General features: G+C 42.7%; 1 protein-coding gene across 1 annotated transcript in view; it reads left to right on the plus strand.

Annotated features, from left to right (window-relative positions):
* LOC107295187 (X-linked interleukin-1 receptor accessory protein-like 2) overlaps positions 1 to 18,110 on the plus strand; it is a gene marked incomplete at its 3' end in the record, with an annotated part of 49,573 nt that extends 31,463 nt beyond the window's left edge. The window contains exon 5 of the mRNA XM_015824490.1: positions 18,036 to 18,110. Within this exon, the coding sequence (XP_015679976.1) occupies positions 18,036 to 18,110 (75 nt within the window). The remainder of the gene's footprint in view (positions 1 to 18,035) is intronic.
* Between the last annotated feature and the right edge of the window lie 627 nt (positions 18,111 to 18,737).

Genomic DNA, 18,737 nt, shown 5'->3' on the forward strand with positions numbered 1-18,737 from the left:
AGAAGGTCCTGCTACATATTTGTTGCTCGTATACATTTTTTAATATCGCAAGAGTTTGGAAAGTTGCAAATACTGCTGTAATTTGAAGGTTAGAATTCTGAAATGTTATTGTGCATCTTCCCACAAGGTGATATAACACAAACATACCCGGATCACACATTAAGCTTCAGTTAAACTGATTTATTCTATGAAGATTCTCAGACTTCCAGGTCATGGTTGTCCCAAAAGTGCTTTTTCAAGAGGCAACTGGACTTTCCTGTTTTTCTTTGAAGACGTGTGGCTTTCAATATGTCATTGAAGACTCAATCATCCAGGCCAAAGGTGTCTATAAGTTGAATCATGGCAACTGGACCAAACTTTGAGCAATGAAACATCTCAGATTAACAATGTTTAGTCCAGTTGCCATGATTCAACCTATAGACAGTCAACCTATTGTCTAATCTAGGATAACAAAGGTCAGGCAGGAAGATGATAATGTCAAATCATGCAGCCAATTAGTTCTGGTTACGTCATGTCTCTGCAAGACCAAATTAGAATGAAAACAATCAATAACGTTCACCCAGGATCAAATCCAATCATGTTCAATAAAGCAAGGCTTGTAAATACACGTTCTCCTCTTAACCCTGAAGATATGATTAAGAATTATCAGTGATGTTTCAAAACAGTTGTTTAAATACGATACAGTATCTTTTTTTTTCTGAGCATGTATGTTTGCATATACTTATTCCCACCAGAACAGCTGGTGTTTATAATATCTAAAAATAATGAATATTGTGTATAATCTTTGTTCCAAGAAATTAGATAGCGACCTTAGTTACAAAATCTGTTGAGCTGGGTGATTTTGTCTCACTTAGTCTGTTTTGGCAGAATTTATTCCAGCACGTGTTTCTCCCACACTGTCTCCATTAATGGATTTGGAATACATTAGAGTCGCAGATTAAATCAAGTTGAGGTGTGCTAACATAACATACATATAGGCTAATAAAGAATATGTGATGCACTTACCCCTACCCAGGACATAAATGGGTTTAGCTCCTTTAACATCCCACTTGGGTTCTCTGTCATTTAAGGTAGTTAGCCAACTCCATGGGATAATGTTTCTAGCTGAGTTTTACTTATTTCTGGGTCATTTTGATATATTCTTTTTCTCTGCATGGAGATTTCATTCAGACAGGAAAAGCTTCCCTCAAAGTGTAAAAAGACACGAACTGGTTTCACATTGTGCTAAGCCATGTATAGCCATGATTTTTTTGGACCAGCCAGCGATGGTTAGGGTCACGTAACATGTTTAATAAAAATTAAACAAGTCACAATGAAGCCGATGACTAACCCCAGTGTTAATCCCAGTTTCTGGTCTTGCCTTGCTGATTTACTCCTGTTTGGTGAGTCACAGGACTTAACAATAGGCGAAGATATTTGTATCTCAGGGTTGACGTATGGACTCTGAGCTTGGTGACATTTCATGACCCAACTAGGTAACATCATCAGTGCTAGAAGAAAGTGGAGTGTGTAGAAAGGAGGAGGAGGAGGAGAAGAAGGAGGACAGTGGGGTCCTGCTGCTCTCTGAACTTGGTGGTTTTCTTGCAGACATTTCATGACCCTACTAGGTAACATCACCAGTGTGAGTGAGTATTGCTGGATTCTGAATTTCTGGATTCCTGTTCAGCCTTGGCCTCTCATGTGTCAGGCATAGCTTTGCTCATTATCAGTTTGCTTATTCAACAATGTCTTCTTCTGGACATTCAAATACTTTGACCATTTATGCACACTTCAGTCATTCTGTTGTAGACTTGACTTTTTGACTAGACCCTGCTGTCAGGCTCAAAGAACCCAGAATGACATCTGGACTTACTTCTGAGTAGTTTTTTTTTTAAAAAAAATATTATTGTTGTTGCTCACCTACAGTCAGAATCTTGCCAGACTAAAGCAATTATCTTCATAGATGAACACAGTGAACTGCTAGGGATGGTCCAATCTTATCCTCTCCCTGACCACCAGGCATTCCAAGCTCCACTGTCACTTTGCTCTCTGGGAAAAAGTCCCTCCCTCTGCAACTCCAGGCTAGTATGTTTGCATATACTCGTTTCTGCAGACCACCCTAATTGTGACTGCCTTCTACTTCTCATCCCATTGCTTCTTTATACCAATCAGGCCATTTTAAGTATGGGAAGAACTTAACAGAATGTCAGAATGAAAGAGTTGGAAGGGACCTTGAAGATCTTCTAATCCAACCCTGCTCAGGCAGGAGGCCTTAAATCATTCTGGACAAATGGTTGTCCACTCTCTTCTTAAAAACGTCCAATGATGAAGCACCCACAACTTCTGGAGGGCAAAACGTTCCACTGATTAATTGTTCTCACTGTCAGGAAGTTTCTCCTTAGTTCTAGAGGTTGAATCTCTTCTTGATCCATTGCTTCTTGTCCTGCCTTTTTATAACAGTTTCCTTGTTAACCAGAAAAGCCCCCTCCTTAATAACAATATTTCCATGCTCGGCTTATTGAAGGGATCCAACAGTATAATTTTCCTGACTTTGTATTTCCTCCAAGCTAGCAAATGACGTTTTGAGCGATCACGCTCCAGTAAAACCTGCCTGCTCGTCTCCCTAGCCCCAGTTTCCACTGAAATTAGTAACTTGTTTTTATGTTAACCGTATTCTGATTCCAGATTTAGTGAGAAAGCTTGCTTTATGGAGCTGGTGTTAATATGCGGTTCGTATGAATGAGCTTGATTTATAGAAAAGTTCATGGAAGTGGATGGTTTTTACGCCAAAATGTGGCATGTACACCGTGTCCCACTTGAGATGGCTGGGCCATTAATCATCTCTCTCTCTCTCTCTTTTGCCTGTGGATTTGATGTTTAGTTATTACATTTTCTGGGTAATTTCTGGGGAGAGTTTGCTTGCCCTGAATTATATGTAGAAAAAAAGTCAGTTGGTGTGTTTGTCTTTGTGAAGTGACTTCCCTTGCTAAGTGAGGTTGATGTAGCCTGTACATAATTAAATTGTGGAATTAATGGCTTCTAAATATGGTGCTGGCAGTCAGTTCTGGTCAGGTTAGATAGAAACACCATTCCTAAAATCAAGATGATTGGTGCTGAGGAACTCTTAATCTTAGAGTCAGATGAAGCTAGTTCAATACTAAGGCAGGGGATTTTAGATTCAGAAGACCGAACAGAAATGGCTACATTCTCTTGTAATTGCAAGCAACCAATTTTTAGTGCCTAACCCAAGAGTAGGCAACCTTGGCTCTTTTATGACTCGTGGACTTCATCTCCTAGAATTCCTGAGCCAGCCATGCTGAGGGGAAAGGGAGAGTTTCCAAGCTGAGCCATGCTGGCTCAGGAATTCTGGGAGTTGAAGTCCACAAGTCATAAAAGAGCCAAGGTTGCCTATCCCTGGCCTAACCTATCCTCATATTTATATCAATAAAGGGGGATATTTGCAGCTCAGGGTTGAAATAAGGGGTCCTTGGTTGTTTTCTTGCAGATGTTTCATTACCCAACTAGGTAACATCATCAGTGCACTGCAAGAAAACAACCAAACTGAAAGAGCACCAAGGACCCCTCATTTTTATATCATATCCCAGTTCCCAAATTCAAATTTAGCAGACTTAATCATTAGCTGGGTTTAATGTGTTTATATCCTGGAAGAAAAATATAGGAAAACCCCCTATGAAACCAGATACTGCCTCTATGATATTGGTACCCCAGAAACCACAGCTGATGTTGTTCTGGATTGCCAGTTCTACAGGGATATTTTCTGCATTTCAGTGAAATATTTCAAATATTTGGGCAACGCTGAAACTACAGCACCGAAACAGGCGCGGGTCCAGGCAGAAGAGAATAGATGAATCAGTAAATGAAATCTTTAAAAAGGAACAAAACATATATTTTCCGATCCAAAAATTGGATTTTTCTTTCTGCCAACCTGTTATAGCCAGCTTTTTCTCTGGCATCAGGATTAAGTTCTTCTTATCATGAATGCCTGTCGAAGAGGATTTGGCCAAGGATAAATAAAAAAAAATTGCTCTCCGATGTCTAATTCTGATAAACAATTTGCTTTGGAGATCACATGTCAAATCTTGCAAAGAGGCTTTGCTTCGTTTTGGACAAAAAGCTAAAGATGTTATCCAATCTGGAGGAAGAAACAACCTTTCATATTCACTCCTTTGATTTTTTTTTTTTTCCCCTGAAAAAAAGTGTTAAAAGTCACCACAACTACTATAGGGGGAAAAAATATAGCACATTTGTCGGAATGCCCCAAAGCATGTTTTAAGAGGTGTTAACTTGGACAGCTACATGTAGTACAGATAGATGGAAAGAGGCTACCGTGTTGAATTTAACGATCCGTGTCCTGGTAAAGGGCTTTTAGGAAAAAGAGAGAAGGGTGAGATCAACTTAAAAATAAGTAAGTAAACACCAAGATTTGTAAGCCTGTGAAATGGCAGGGGAGGGAGTAAGGGGGAGAACGTTTGAACCACAGGGTCTCTGGATCCAACAAGCCATAATAAAACAAGTCATAATAAGGAAGGAAGGAAGGAAGGAAGGAAGGAAGGAAGGAAGGAAGGAAGGAAGGAAGGAAGGAAGGAAGGAAGGAAGGAAGGGGGGAAAGGGGAAGGAAGGGAAATGAGGAAGGGAAGGGAAGTGAAAGGAAGGCAGGAAGGGGAAGAAAAAAGGGAAGGAAGGAAGGAGGAAGGGGAAGAAAAGGAAGGGGAAGGGAAGGGAAGAAAGGAAGGAAGGAGGAAAGGGAAGGAAGGAGGGAAGGAGAGAAAGAGGGAGAAAAGAAAGAAAAAGAAAGAAAGAAAGAAAGAAAGAAAGAAAGAAAGAAAGAAAGAAGGAAGGAAGGAAGGAACTATTTTCCACACACAGAGTGGAAAAAATTTGAGATGTTAAAAGAAATTGCTAATAAAGGGTTAGTGAAGTGAATGTAAACAAAAGGGGGGGAAATACATCTCTCTTGCAGTGAATCAGGCCTAAGGAAAAATATATCTATTTAATGAGTCCAACCTTGTACTCTGCTTCACACTGCACTCTCATCCGCTTTCTTTTATCTTGGTGGCTGGAGTTGTTGTTTTCAACAAACATCTCTCTTTACTTTCCCTCGGAAAAAACAAAACATTCCTTTGAATTGCTCCTTTCTGATTTGGGACTGCCGGGGTCTTTATCCCTGTGATGTCCTTGAGGGAGCAGCCCTCAAAATACAAGAGTGGAGCATATCCCATTAGTCTTTTAATGCTTCTTTCCATCCTAAATGATAATAGAAACCCATAAAAAAATCTAGAGAACAGGCCTTTGTTTGTTGGGTACCTCTAATTCGAAAATAAAGATTTTCCTCTAAATTAAAGCTGATCCTATTCCTGGTTCTCCTCGTTTCTTCATCCATCACCACCAGATTGCCAAACAGACAGTTGCAATAGCAGTAGCACATAGACTTGTGTACCACTTCACAGTGGTTTACAGCCCTCTCTAAGTGGTTTACAGAGTCAGCCTCTTGCCCCCCAACAATCTGGGTCCTCAGAAGGATGGAAGGCTGAGTCAACCTTGAGCCGGTCGGGATCGAACTGCTGAACTGCTGGCAGAGTTAGCCTGCAATACTGCATTTTAACCACTGCGCCACCACCTTCCCAGCCTAGCTTGGAAACCCTGGCACTTCTCAGTGGTCTCCCACCCAAAAGTGAACCGGTTCCACCCCTGCTTAGCTTTCCTTACAAAATCAGCAAAGTTCACCAAGCCCTTTACAGGAACCGGCCGAGGCTGTGTCAGCGGTCTTTAATGCAAAACGGCATTTCTTTTGTTTCCTCGCGATTTTACAGTGGTAACCAAAAAAAAAAAAAAAAAGGTTAATTTGAAAATGGATTGTCACCAAATGCACTCGGAACTGGCATCCATCCTCAGTAATAGACTCTGATGGTTGCCAAGAACGGACAGTGTGCTTTTTGCTGTCCCTCATGAAGGTTGTGAAATTAATGAAGGCAGAGACATCATGATGTGCTCTATTTCCACCCAACTGCCCTGATGCCTGCTGGGACCCGGGGAGTTATTTTGGGGGAAGGGGGCGGTGTTACATCCCATATGTGCCTTCGGATAACCGAGCGAACTCGGTGGCCGTTTGAGTGGATTGAAATATTTTCTCCAAAAGACTCTCAATCAAGATTATTATTTTTTTTTAAAGTCATGCTTGCTTCTGCTTTGTCTGACCGTGCTTTTAGCCGTTGTCCTCCACTTTACGACCTACAGTAGTTTTCTGTTGTGAAGCGAGACCGTTTTTAAGGGAGTTTTGCCCCATTTTATTATTTTCTTGCCACGGTTGTTAAGGGAAACGCTGCAGTTGTGAAGTTAGTAATATAGTTCAGAGGTCACCAACTTTTGGGGCACCAGGGACCGGTTCCGTGGAGAGAGGTTTTTCCATGGACTGGAGAGTGTGTGGTTTTGTGTGCTACCTACATCCCACGGATGGGGCTTTGCTTATTTGTGCGGACCGGTTGCTGGCATGCCGTGGCCCGGTACTGGTCCACGGACCGGGGGTTGGGGACCCCGATATAGTTAACTGCATCTGGCTTCCCCCATTGACTTAGCTTGTCATAAGGTCACAAAATGGGATCACGTAACCCCAGGACGCTGCAACCGTCATAAATGTGTTACCAAGCATCCGAATTCTGATCACATGACTGTGGGGAGGCTGCAGCAGTTGTAAATGTGAAAAAATGGTTATGTCACTTTTCCCAGTCCCGTTGTAACTTTGAATGGTCACTAAATGAACTGTTGTAACTTGAGGACTATCTGTACTTTACTGCCTCCTCCTCTTCCTCCTCCTCCTTCTTCTTCTTCCTCTTCCTCCTCCTCCTCCTCCTCCTCCTCCTCCTCCTTCTTCTTTTTCTTCTTCTTCCTCCTCCTCCTCCTCCTTCTTCTTTTCTGAATTGATCACAGTCAGGATCCACTATAAAAGACGTGAGTGTCAACATTGCAACTTAGCTAGCTGCTACATTTGTTGGGATGCAAGCACTTGGTCCCAAAAGTTATCCAATGATGTCCTTGCATGGGTGGAGGGGATGGGGGTGGTGTTTTGGTGTCATTGTGGGTCTGTGGCAGAAGCTGCCAGGCATTGGATCGTGACGATACATCATCGCCAAACAGATCTGGCTAGAGATGACCACGTTCCTTGAAAAGCCAGGAAGGAGAATTGAGGTTGAAAACATATCAGAATAATAGGAATGGTCATATTTTCTCCAGAAGTGTTAGAAATCCCATTCTCCCTCCTCTGTTGCCAATAAAATTCATAAATATTCATTAATAAGTCATACACATTAATATCGTCTCAGCCCTGCACTACCTTTGGATTGTTGAATCGCACGTGGCTGTTTATGAACATTTGAGAAGACAATCCGATGGAACGGATGGCTCTGCCAATTAATTCATTACATTGATAATCTGCCTCTTGGCTCTCCCCCTCCCCCACTTTGGACCATCTGATCAATAAGGGTAGGTCCTCCCTAAGTTTCGTCCTCCGAGGGTTCCTGCCTCTCTTCGCTGTTTGTTTCCTAGGCAGCATCTCTTCCATCCATTCCCCAAGGTCATCCACACGTCCCATTGCAGTCTGCAAGCATGCAATAGTCTTTCCCATTTACTGCACAGTGTCTACAACATTAGACACGTTTTACAGTGAGTAAGTCCAGAGGGAGGCGAATATATTGATTCTCCTCTTGGTTTTCATTCTCCACCCACCCAGTTCAGAGCCACATGGTCACCACAATGCTGATGAGATTGGGGAAAAAAAACTGAGAGGGATGCTTACAGCCTCAAGTGCCTCTGGGACAACCTCAGGGCTCAGAGATTCAGCACTGAACAGATTCGGCTTAGGGTTGAGGGAGAGACCCCAAACATACAGACCAAGTGTGCAGTCTGGTTATAATTAATTTCTCCAATGTCTATCCAAGCAAAGACAATTGGGTTTCATGCTTCAAGACCCAGGCTGTTTGCCGATAAACTCTGGGGCAGGGAGATGGGAGGGAAGGTTCCCCCCAACTTCTTGTTGATCCAGGTATAGAGATATGATTTTGGAAACAGTTGTTGATTGGCTTTCTCTCTCTCTCTCTCTCCTCTCTCTCCTCTTTTTCAACCATCTGGTGCAGTTTGGGAGGTTCTTGCCCTCCAGACATGCCTCAGTGAACCTCCACTTGGCAAATTCAGCACTGCTTCACAAACCTGTGGCTTTGCTGCTCCGTCCCTGACTTTGCTAAATGAGCCTCTTTTAATCTAGCCATCGGGACCGGATAATCCGGCCTCCTTCCTCAGAAGCAGAAATCTGCTTGCAAAGTTGTTTTCCCCGACACGTGAGGCTAGTGGAGGTCTTGATGCAGAGAAGATCCAGATGGTGGAAGGAACTGGGATGTGGGATGAGGGGGTGTGTGGTTCAGAAGGTGGAATCGTTTTTTGAAATGCATCCATTGGAACAGAAAACGGGCAGCTCCCTCGCAAAACAGAGCATGTCTACTACACAACTATATCGCTAGTAGTTATGGCGTAATATAATCCTGATAATCAAACAAGGTAACATTGACAGTGTGTGTGTGTGTGTGTGTGTGTGTGTGAGAGAGAGAGAGAGAGAGAGAGAAAGTCAGAGGGAGAGAGAGAGAAAAAAGAGGGAGAGAGAAAGGGAGAGAGAGAGAAAGAGAGAGAGAGAAAGAAAAAGAAAAAGAGAAAGAGAAAAAGACAGAGGGAGAGAGAGAGAGATGGAGAGAGAGGAGAGAGAGAAAGAAAAGAAAAAGAGAGAGACAGACAGAGGGAGGGAGGGAGAGAGGGGGGGTTTCCAGAAGTGATTGGCCATAGGCTTCTTCCTAGGGTTGAGAGAAAGTGACCCAGGCCCAGGAATTCTGGGAGTTGAAGTCCATAAAGTCATAAAAGGGCCATAGTTCCCCAAGGTCACTCAACTGACTTGGTGCCCAAAGTGGGACTCAAACTCACGATCTCCTGGAAATAATTTATTTTGTTTATTTTATTTTTTGAGTGAATTTTCCTCATTTTTTCCAACACTCCCATCGCTTAGGGAACAGTAATGCCAGTGAGGTTAAAAAGTGAGAAGAAATTCATTTACGAAGCACGCGTATCGGAAACCTTGAACGCCTTGGGTTCTTGCCTCTGTTGACAAATAGAGACATTTGATGCAATGACAGGTGATATAGGGAACCATATTTCTCTTCCTATTCTGTTTAAATTGTATATTTAGCGTATTTAGTTTTGATTGATGATAGCTTTGGAACCACTCACTGTGGGGGGAAAAATGCAGATGGCATATTTTAACTATATTAATGGTTCGAGACTTAAACTCAGCACTATATATTTTTGGGATCCTTCAGAAGCAAAAGCTGCAATTTATACAAATAGGTGCTGTCTGTCTTCAGCCTGAGCAGGACTGACAAAAAGATGTCAGGGAAAAGGATGTAGATCATCATTTCTTGGGCCAGGAGGTTGGGGCCAGGCAACTTCGATCAGGAGTTGCTTTTTTAGGTCTATCACACCTTCTTCTTCATCATCGTTGCCATATCTTGTTGAAAGTCATAACCTTACACGTATGTTTAAGGGGAGATCTTTTTTTTTCCTGATTTAAAAAAAAATCAATAAAGGAGAATATTTGTAGCTGAGGGTTAAAATGAGGGATCCTTGGTGCTCTCTGAGCTGGGTTGTTTTCTTGCAGACGTTTCATGACCCACCTGGGTAACATCATCAGTGCTAGAAGAAAGTGGGGTGTGTGGAGAGGAGGAGGAGGAGGAGGAGGAGGAGGAGGAGGAGGAGGAGGAGGAGGAGGAGGAGGACTATGGGGTCCTTGGTACTCTCTAAGCTGGGTTGTTTTCTTGCAGACGTTTCATGACCCAACTAGGTAACATCTTCAGTGCTAGAAGGAAGTGGGGGTAGTGGAGGAGGAGGAGGAGGAGGAGGAGGAGGAGGAGAGAGGAAGGGGAGGAGAGAGGAGGACTGTGGGATCCTTAGAGCTTTCTGAGCTTGGTTATTTTCTTGCAGACATTTCATGACCCAACTAGGTAACATCATCAGTGCTAGAAAACTGGAATTCTGGGAGTTAAAGTCCACAGGTCTTAAAGTTTGCCCAGGTTGGACATCCCTGCTTTAATCCCTCTTCAGCTGAGTTGTGTGCTCATCCAGCACATTTCAGAGAGTGAATTTTTCAGGGCGAGCGAGTTGTGGCAAGCCAGCTGTCTTTCAGAGAAATATATTTTCCCAGACTGACCTTCCTGCTGAGCTAAGATGCTCCAGAATGCAACGTTCTTTGGGTTGCAAGCTGGAAAAAATGCAACTTCCACTCAAGAAATTCTCCAGCGAGGCCTGCAAGCGGCATCCATCACGGCCATCATTCATGGTAATGGCAAACTTGGGGTTGAGTGTTAAGCGAACCAGCAGCAACCTGAGATTGGGGTAGTTGGACATGTAGTTGCTTCCTTGGATGAATCTCCTAAGTGGAGCATAAGTTAAACCTCTGGGGTGCAGGAGAGAGAAAAAAAAACAGATGTGAACTGCTGGAGACGTTTTCATCGCAATTATATCCTTTACAGCTGAATGGCGAGCATATATTTTGCCTCAGCCATGAAATAATGCCTGGGAATATCCCAAAGGTGCTTCTTCAGAACTGGATGAGAAGCAAAACATCTTCAAGGAAAAACAAAGTCCAGCTGTTTTTTGAAAAAAAGCACCTTTGGGACAACCGTGACCTGGATGACTGAGAATCTCTATAGACATGCCTGGGAATAGTTTTGATGTGTCCCAACTGGGGCAGAAAGGATGCTGTTCAAAGCCACCAGCTCTGCAGCCCCAAAATTTGTGAACTCTTAAATCACAAGAAGAGAGAATCTGTCTGTTGGTCAATGTTATAGAAGTGGCTGCTTACAGGAAGGACCATGATGGGACCAAGTGGAATATTTCTCCTCCTATTTTTCTCTCCTCTTTATCCCCAAGATCTGTTTTCTATCCTCATGATTTATCCAATCTGGTGAGAGGGGCAGTTTGAATCTGGAAGCAGAGGCCGTGTCTGTGTGAGCTTTGATTACAGTAGCTCTGACACCACGAGAAATTATACAACGCCCAAGAAGGGAAGATCTGCTAGGATGCTCTCAGAAGACTTTTGCCCCAAGCTGAAATGGAAATAGCATTTTATATGATTTGCTTCCTGCTCTTCGGATTACTTGAGGAACGAGTCACACAATTGGAGGATAAATTTGTTTGCGTCTGAAGGCAAACTTTGCATTTTCAAATCCTCCCTTGAGGGCTTGAAGCTTATTTCTTTCAAAGTGTGCCTATGTCTGTCTGACCGACTCTCTATTTCTCTATCGTCGACCAACCGTCTTGTAAAATTTGGAGGCAGGTTTATTAAGAAAGATCTTCACGAGTCTGCTCTCTGTTAGAGAGAATTATTATTATTTTGCAAAAAATAAATAATAGAGGAATTGTGTACCGATGCTTTAGGGGTGGAGAATCAATTCAAAGGCAATTTGATTGACTCCGAGTCAAATCACCGTTTCCAAAGCCAGATTGATGGTTCAGATCAAATTGTCAATCAAATTGGATGCCTCTGAAGGCTTTTTAAAAATTTATTTTCAAATCAATTTCATCTCTAATTGGATTGAACTAATGATCCAGAATGGATCCAGTGGTTTGACTCAGATGAGGGGTGCTCCTTCTAACCGTAATATCCTGGGGGAAATGCAAGCTTGTGTACATACACATTTTAGCGCGAGAAATATATATATATATATATATTTAAAAAAAATAGATATACAAGTTCCACAAACCAAATGTGACATAGCCACAAGAAGAAAAATTGAACTTGACAGATTCACCATCCCCGTTTCTTAATGTGGCATCAAGATGGGCGAATCTGACAAGCATATTTCACTCCTTTCCTTCTTAACCCTATCCTGACTTTGTGACATTTCTGCAATCATTTGAAAATCCTCCACAGTGGTGTTGGAGTGCACACTGCCACTAATGTCCTGTGACCGCTATTGTGCACCCATTTCCTGGAGAAATGCATGAAGGTGCTCAAAACAGACATGGGACATTTCAACAATAAGGAAACATCCCATAATGTTTTTCCAACTGAAGAAAAGTCAAGACTCTTTAGGTTGCAATCCAGAAAAAAATGGCAGTGGTCCAGCATCATCTGGGTGGGCTACAAGTTTCCCATCTAAAATCTTAAAGATCCAGAAGAACATGTACTCCCTGGAAGATATCTATCATGTTGATCAGAGGTCTCCAACCTTGTCAACTTTAAGACTTGTGGACTTCAAATCCCAGAATTCCCCAGCCAGCATGGTTGGCTGGGGAATTCTGGGATTTGAAGTCCACAAGTCTTAAAGTTGACACGGTTGGTTGGAGACCTCCTAATTTTGGTGCACCATTTCATCCTCCCATCATTTCTGGCTGAACTGGAATGTACGAAAAATAAGTTGGATTTGTAAAAACAAGTCCATTTTCATTCTCGTCGATGCATTACGTTCTCCAAAGGGTTAATCTAATCAGTGCATAAGAAGCTTGTTTAGTTTTGTGTTGCGAGTGTTTAGGAAAGGGAAAGATTTCCTTGTTTTGCCACAAATCAGTTTCCTCCTCCCTCCCTCTTCTTTCCCTTCCTGTGGTTTGAAGGGTAGAAAGAATTACTCTGAAGTCTTAAACCTGGTGAGACTTCTGTTAAAGCGCCAGTGGGAGTGATTAATCTGACTTTTGTATGGGATTTAGAAAGTGGGTTTCATGCTGTGTTGCTTAAGCTGAGCAGATAACAGGCAAATACAGTGTAGAAGTGATATCGCTTATCAGGTTTCAACCCTGCGTTTCTGATCCTGCACAACACACCTGGAAAATGCAAAGAGGTACGCTGGTAGGATCGGCTTCACAGCTACAGTGGCAAATGTACTGCTAATACAGTACATTTATCCAAATGCTAATACAGTACATTTATCCAAATGCTAATACAGTACATTTATCCAAATGTACTGCTAATAAACTTCAGGGTGTGGAATGCCTAGAAACGAACAGAAATCTTGAATGAGGCTCAGCAGTGGCGAAGATCCAGGGGTGTGTGTGTAAAGGGTCTCAGGTTTGAACCCCTGAACCTCCTCATTGTGTTGATTTTTCTGAAGTTCACTTCCCATCCTTTAGGGAATAAGGGGAAGGGGAAGCAAATCGGTACAAGGGATCTACGACTAGTTATATAAGAATATGGGATTGTAGCTCAGGGTTGCAATGAGGGGGTCCTGTCTGCTCTCTGAGCTTGGTGGCTTTCTTGTAGACATTTCATGGCCCAGCCACATAGCATCACCAGTGCTACGGAGGAGGAGGAGGAGGCGGAGGAGGAGGAGGAGGAGGACTGGGGAGTCCTTGGTGCTCTCTGAGACGGGTGATTTTCTTGCAGACATTTCATGATCCAATTAGGTAACATCATCAGTGCACTGATGGATAATGTTGGGTAACGAAACATCTGCAAGAAAACCACCAAGCTCAGAGAGCTCCAAGGACCCCACAGTTCTCCTCCTCCATCTGTTTTCCTCCACTCCACAAACCCCGCTCTCTTCTAGCGCTGATGATGTGACCTAGTTGGGTCATGAAACATCTTCAAGAAAACCAGTCGGCCCCCACCAACTGCTCCCCCCAAGGCAAAGGAACAGCCCTGGAAATTTGATGCCACATTATCAGGATGTGCCCAAGCTGCGAATCCGAACGCCGGGAATGTTTCCGTTCCCCAGTTGTTGCAGACAAATGATGGATTTGCTCCTTGAATAAATAATTTCAAATGGAACCGAACTTTGTCATGGGATAATGAGGTCTCCCTCGCTCCCAGCTGAATGCCGAAGCATTTTACAGAAAAAGAGTGTGAGATGTTTATTTTCAAAGCCAAACACATTTATCCTCTGACAGGGCTGTGTTACAGCGACTTTATTTGGGCTCTGTCAAATGTCAGATGCCGGCGTAATCATTTTGTCAGGTTGATATTGCTGTGCTAGTGCAGGGGAGGCAGCTCAATCTCCGGAATGCCAAATTATTATCAAATCACTCAAATATGCAACAATGCTACAATATACTTATATTTATTTCTCGCTCACGATGGAGCCACTTTAAGCTGACTAACTCACTGTCAGCTTTTAAGCGGAGTTCATCTAGCTGGTTTGCATTGTTCCTCCCTGGATAGCATTTTATCTTCCTGAGAGTTATTCAGATAAATGACTGAAGGAAACATCATCTCCTGCCATGAATGGGAGAAAGAAACGTGGCTACTTTCATGAGCAATGAGCCAAGTCTCATTATGTTTAACTGGCTTAGTTAAAGAGGAAGCAGCTGCGTTAATAAAACACCCTCAGTGTAGCTAAAATGAATCTTGGTTGGTTATTTTGTGGCATATGACCTATGAGCCGGGTCTCATTATGCCTGACCGGTTTGTTAAGTGAATCACACACCGTTGTTGAGCAAATCCAGCTTCTCTCATTAGCTTTAGCACCTCGGAAGCCAGTTGGGAAGGTTAGAAATTGGTGATCATGTGACTCTGGGATGCTGCAACTATCATAAATATAGGCCAGTTGCCAAGCACCTCCACATGGCCCTGAGGTTGCTGCAATAGCCATAAGTGCATAAGTTACCTTTTTAAGGGCCATTGTAACTTCAAACGGTTGCTAAATGGATGGTTGTAAGTTGAGAACCACCTGCCAATCTGAAAATGAGATCCAGAGGAGTATCTGATGGAATTCTTGCCTATTGCTATGGGTTCTAATTACAGGCATACACACCTGTTAGAAGTATTGTTGGGATGTATTTTTGTGCAACAACTACCAGTAGATGGCAGGTTTTACAAGTTTGGATCTATGGTCTATATAGTCTATGTTCTTTTGTCCTAAGTAGAGTTTCCAGTTTTCTGTTACAGTTAAACAGTTCAGCAGTAAAGCACATGGTGACAGTGCTCTTTGTTTGATCTGTGGTGCTATATATAAACAGAATTTCTAACACTGTCAGACACTTTAATGCAGGGAAGTTCAGTCTTGGCAATTTTAAGACTTATGGACTTCAACTCCCAGAATTCCCCAGTTGCCAAGGCTGGACATCCCTGCTTTAATCTCTCTTCAGCTGAATGTGTGCTCATCCAACACATTTCAGAGAATGAGTTGTGGCAAGCAAGCTGTCTTTCAGAGAAATGTGTCTTCCCAGACTGATCTTCCTGCTGAGCTAAGGTGCTCCAGAATGCAAAATTCTTTGGGTTGCAAATTGGAAAAAATGCAACTTCCACTCAAGAAATTCTCCAGCGAGGCCTGCAAGTGGCATCCATCATGGTCATCGCTCATGGTAATAGCAAACTTGGGGTTGAGTGTTAAGCAAACCGGCGCCAACCTGGAATTGGAGTGGTTGGATATATAGTTACTTCCTTGGATGAATTTGAACTGTTCGGTTTGAAAATTGAACCGCTTAATAGAAATTGCACATCAATCTTTTTTGAGAGAAAAAATTGGACAAATGCAGTCCTTCAGCTATCGATTGTACCTTATAACCATTACAAGTTAAAAGTATTACAGAGCCTACCGAGCCTCATCAAGGGTAGAGGACATCAAAAACCCTCCGTAGTTCTGGGGAATGGAAAGTCCACTTCTTTCCATTACTGACCATCGTATTGGAAATTCCTCAGCTTTTAACGGGAAGCGGTTTCTTGAAGCTATTATTTCAGCCTTGGCTTATCTGCTCCCCATCTCAGGGTAGTTGACCACCTGAATCCTGAAAGCATTTAGTCTCATTCATCAAAACCGTAATTGAAAATCCTGGAAGAAATCAAGATACATACAGGAGAAAACCTGTTGCAAGGAGAGTTTGCTCAAATCCTGAATTTACAGTGTTCAGTAATATGTACTCTCAGGGCTGTGTTCTTCCTGGTTTCCTATTTGTATTTACCTGTCAGGCTGTTTTATCTCTCTCTCTCTCTCTCTCTCTCTCTCTAGTCAACTGCAGAAAGGTTCCCTATTTCAAACATCTATTATGAATCGGATCACTCTGAATGTCTGAAATGCACTCGGATATCCTGATAATTGCATATGAATTTTGCTGTTGGAGAAAAGGCGTGCCTTATTTCCTTTTCGTCTTCTTATTAAGGAAATCAGCTGAAGCAAAATGAAAATATTTGTGTTCTGCTTGTCCTCGGAAGGGAAAAAGAATTTGTTTGCCAAATGGTCTTTCCAAGGAGAAGGGAACTGTAGCACAAATCTCGTGTGGGTGGAAGATTTCTGACACCTAGTTAGGGATGAGATGCAAGGATACTGTACCGAGTTTTCATTGTACATTCTCCAGGAGGGTCCCATGGGACCTGGACTGGGGAGAGCGGGTCTCTTTCTCATACCCTCCACCAACTGTTGAAAATAATAGTTTTCAGCCAACGAGGAGCATTTTTGCTCTTCATGAGTTCCGCACGGCCTGAGCTCTCGGTCTGACCCAGGCCGATTTTAAATCACGCCAGCGAATCCTTTGCAATTGATCTCTACACTTTCCATCATCGGTGTCTATTTAAGCGAATTAGACTTTAAGACTTGTGTACGAATCCAGCCGGCCGCTTTGGAAAATTCTCGGTAGAGATAACGCAATGATTGGCAGGCTTTCCTGTTCCCACTAATGGCATTCCAAGTGCATTAATGAAAGGCATTGATTATTTTTTTTTCTCACCTGCCAGCAACTTTCTATTCCTAGCTAATCCAAAAGTAATTTAGTTGCCTCAGTGGCCCTGATGTTTCATTGGCGTCAGTTGTTCCATCTTTGGACAGAAGAGGTGTGTGCGGCTGCCACGCGCTGCTAAAGAGAATCCCTTGTATATCTTGAATAAAATGCTGTGTATAAGCAATGAGAGGCTTAGAAAGTACCTACAAGATGCAGTTGAGAAAAATTCTTTTTCTCTTTCTTTCTTTCTTTCTTTCTTTCTTTCCTTTCTTTCTTTCTTTCTTTCTTTCTTTCTATCTTTCTTTCTTTCTCTTTCTTTCTCTCTTTCTCTTTCTGTTTCTCTTTCTCTCTCTCTTGCTCTCTGTTTCTCTTTCTTTCTCTTTCTCTCTCTCTCTGTTTCTCTTTCTCTCTTTCTGTTTCTCTTTCTTTTTCTCTCTCTCTTTCCTTTTCCCTTTCCCTTTCTGCCTCTCGTCTATGAAGATTTTCTATCAACCAGGTTATGATTGTCCCAAAGGTGCTTTTTCCACTATGCAACTGGACTTTCTTTCTTGGGAAGTCCAGTTGACTTTTGGAAAAAGCACCTTTGGGATTCTCTCTCTCTCTCTCTCTCTCTCTCTCTCTCTCTCTCTCTCTCTCTCTCTCCTCTCTCTCCTCTCTCTCTCTCTCTCATGAGTTTTTATTATTTTTTTTTCCAGTTGAACTGATCTATTTCATCATTGTTAGCTGTGCTGAGGATCCACTTGCATAAAATGGCTCTCTCTCTCTCTCTCTCTCTCTCTCTCTCTCTCTCTCTCTCTCTCTCTCTCTCTCATGATTTTTTATTATTTTTTTTTCCAGTTGAACTGATCTATTTCATCATTGTTAGCTGTGCTGAGGATCCACTTGCATAAAATGGGATTATATGATTCTGGTTGTTGCTTTTGGTGCCATCATCAATATAATTCCTAAGGAGCGGCGTGTGGGCCTAGTGGGGAAGATGCTCGCTTCCCACTTGGAAGGTCAAGGGTTCGATCCCAGGTGGTGCAGAGGTTTTTCTCTCAGGGCGCAAAAAAAAAAAAATATTGCTGTGAACTCCGCGTAGGCATCAGGAAGGTCATCTGGCCAGTAAACGCTCAGCTCCATTCAGTCACCCCAACTCTATCCTGAACTGAGGGATTACAAGGTCATACAGGGAGTTTTTAATCAATATAATTCCAAAGCTAGCAGAATGCTGCCGATGGTCATCTTAAAAAAATGGGTGTCTTAAAAAAAAAAATCCAGGTCTGCACATCCAAGCCTTTGCACAACACTCATTGTCTCCAGATCCGAATTATTCTTTTAATTTCCTCCCTTCCTCTTTTCTCTTCCCCTTTTTCTTTCAGCTTTGGTCACCAACAGACCCCCTCAGCCTTTGTATCCGGTAGAGAACCAGACGGGTCTTCTTGAAGTCCAGTTGGGTAAGTTCCTTTCTTAGAAGATGGGATTGAAATGAAGCCAGAGCAGAGTGTGGCTGATATTACTGTAGGTAAATCAATATTTTACTTTTTCATTCGCAATGGGGGGGGGGGAGGAGTTACTCCAACAAGGGTTTCAAGGAGGACGTTTGCGTCGGATTGGAGAATGGGGCTAATTGTCTGAGCTTCACCCAAGGATATGATGGATGGATCCGAAGATCAGCGCATCCACTCTTGAAACGGTGCATGAAACAGCTGCTTTTTCTCCGCACATGGGAGAAATGTTGATAAATTCAGCGTACTGGGGGAGAATAGGACTGAATTTATAATGTGACGCACGGTATGTAGGAAACAGAAACCTTTCTGCCCACTTCTGTACAGGTAGTCCTTAATTTACGACCACAATTTTCTGTTGCTAAGCGAGACAGTCGTTAAATGAGTTTGGCCTCATTTTACGACCTTTCTTGCCACAGCGGTTAAATCACCGCCGTTGTTAAGTTAGTAACACGGTTGTAAAGTGAAGCAGGCTTCCCCATTGGCTTTGCTTGCCAGAAGGGCGCAAAAGGGGGGGTCACGTGATCCCGGGATCCGTCATAAATACGAGTCAGTTGTCAAGCGTCCGAATTTTGA

The sequence above is a fragment of the Protobothrops mucrosquamatus genome, unplaced genomic scaffold (genome assembly GCF_001527695.2).
Source record: "Protobothrops mucrosquamatus isolate PMUCROS unplaced genomic scaffold, P.Mucros_1.0 scaffold2256, whole genome shotgun sequence".
Classification (NCBI taxonomy): domain Eukaryota; kingdom Metazoa; phylum Chordata; class Lepidosauria; order Squamata; family Viperidae; genus Protobothrops; species Protobothrops mucrosquamatus.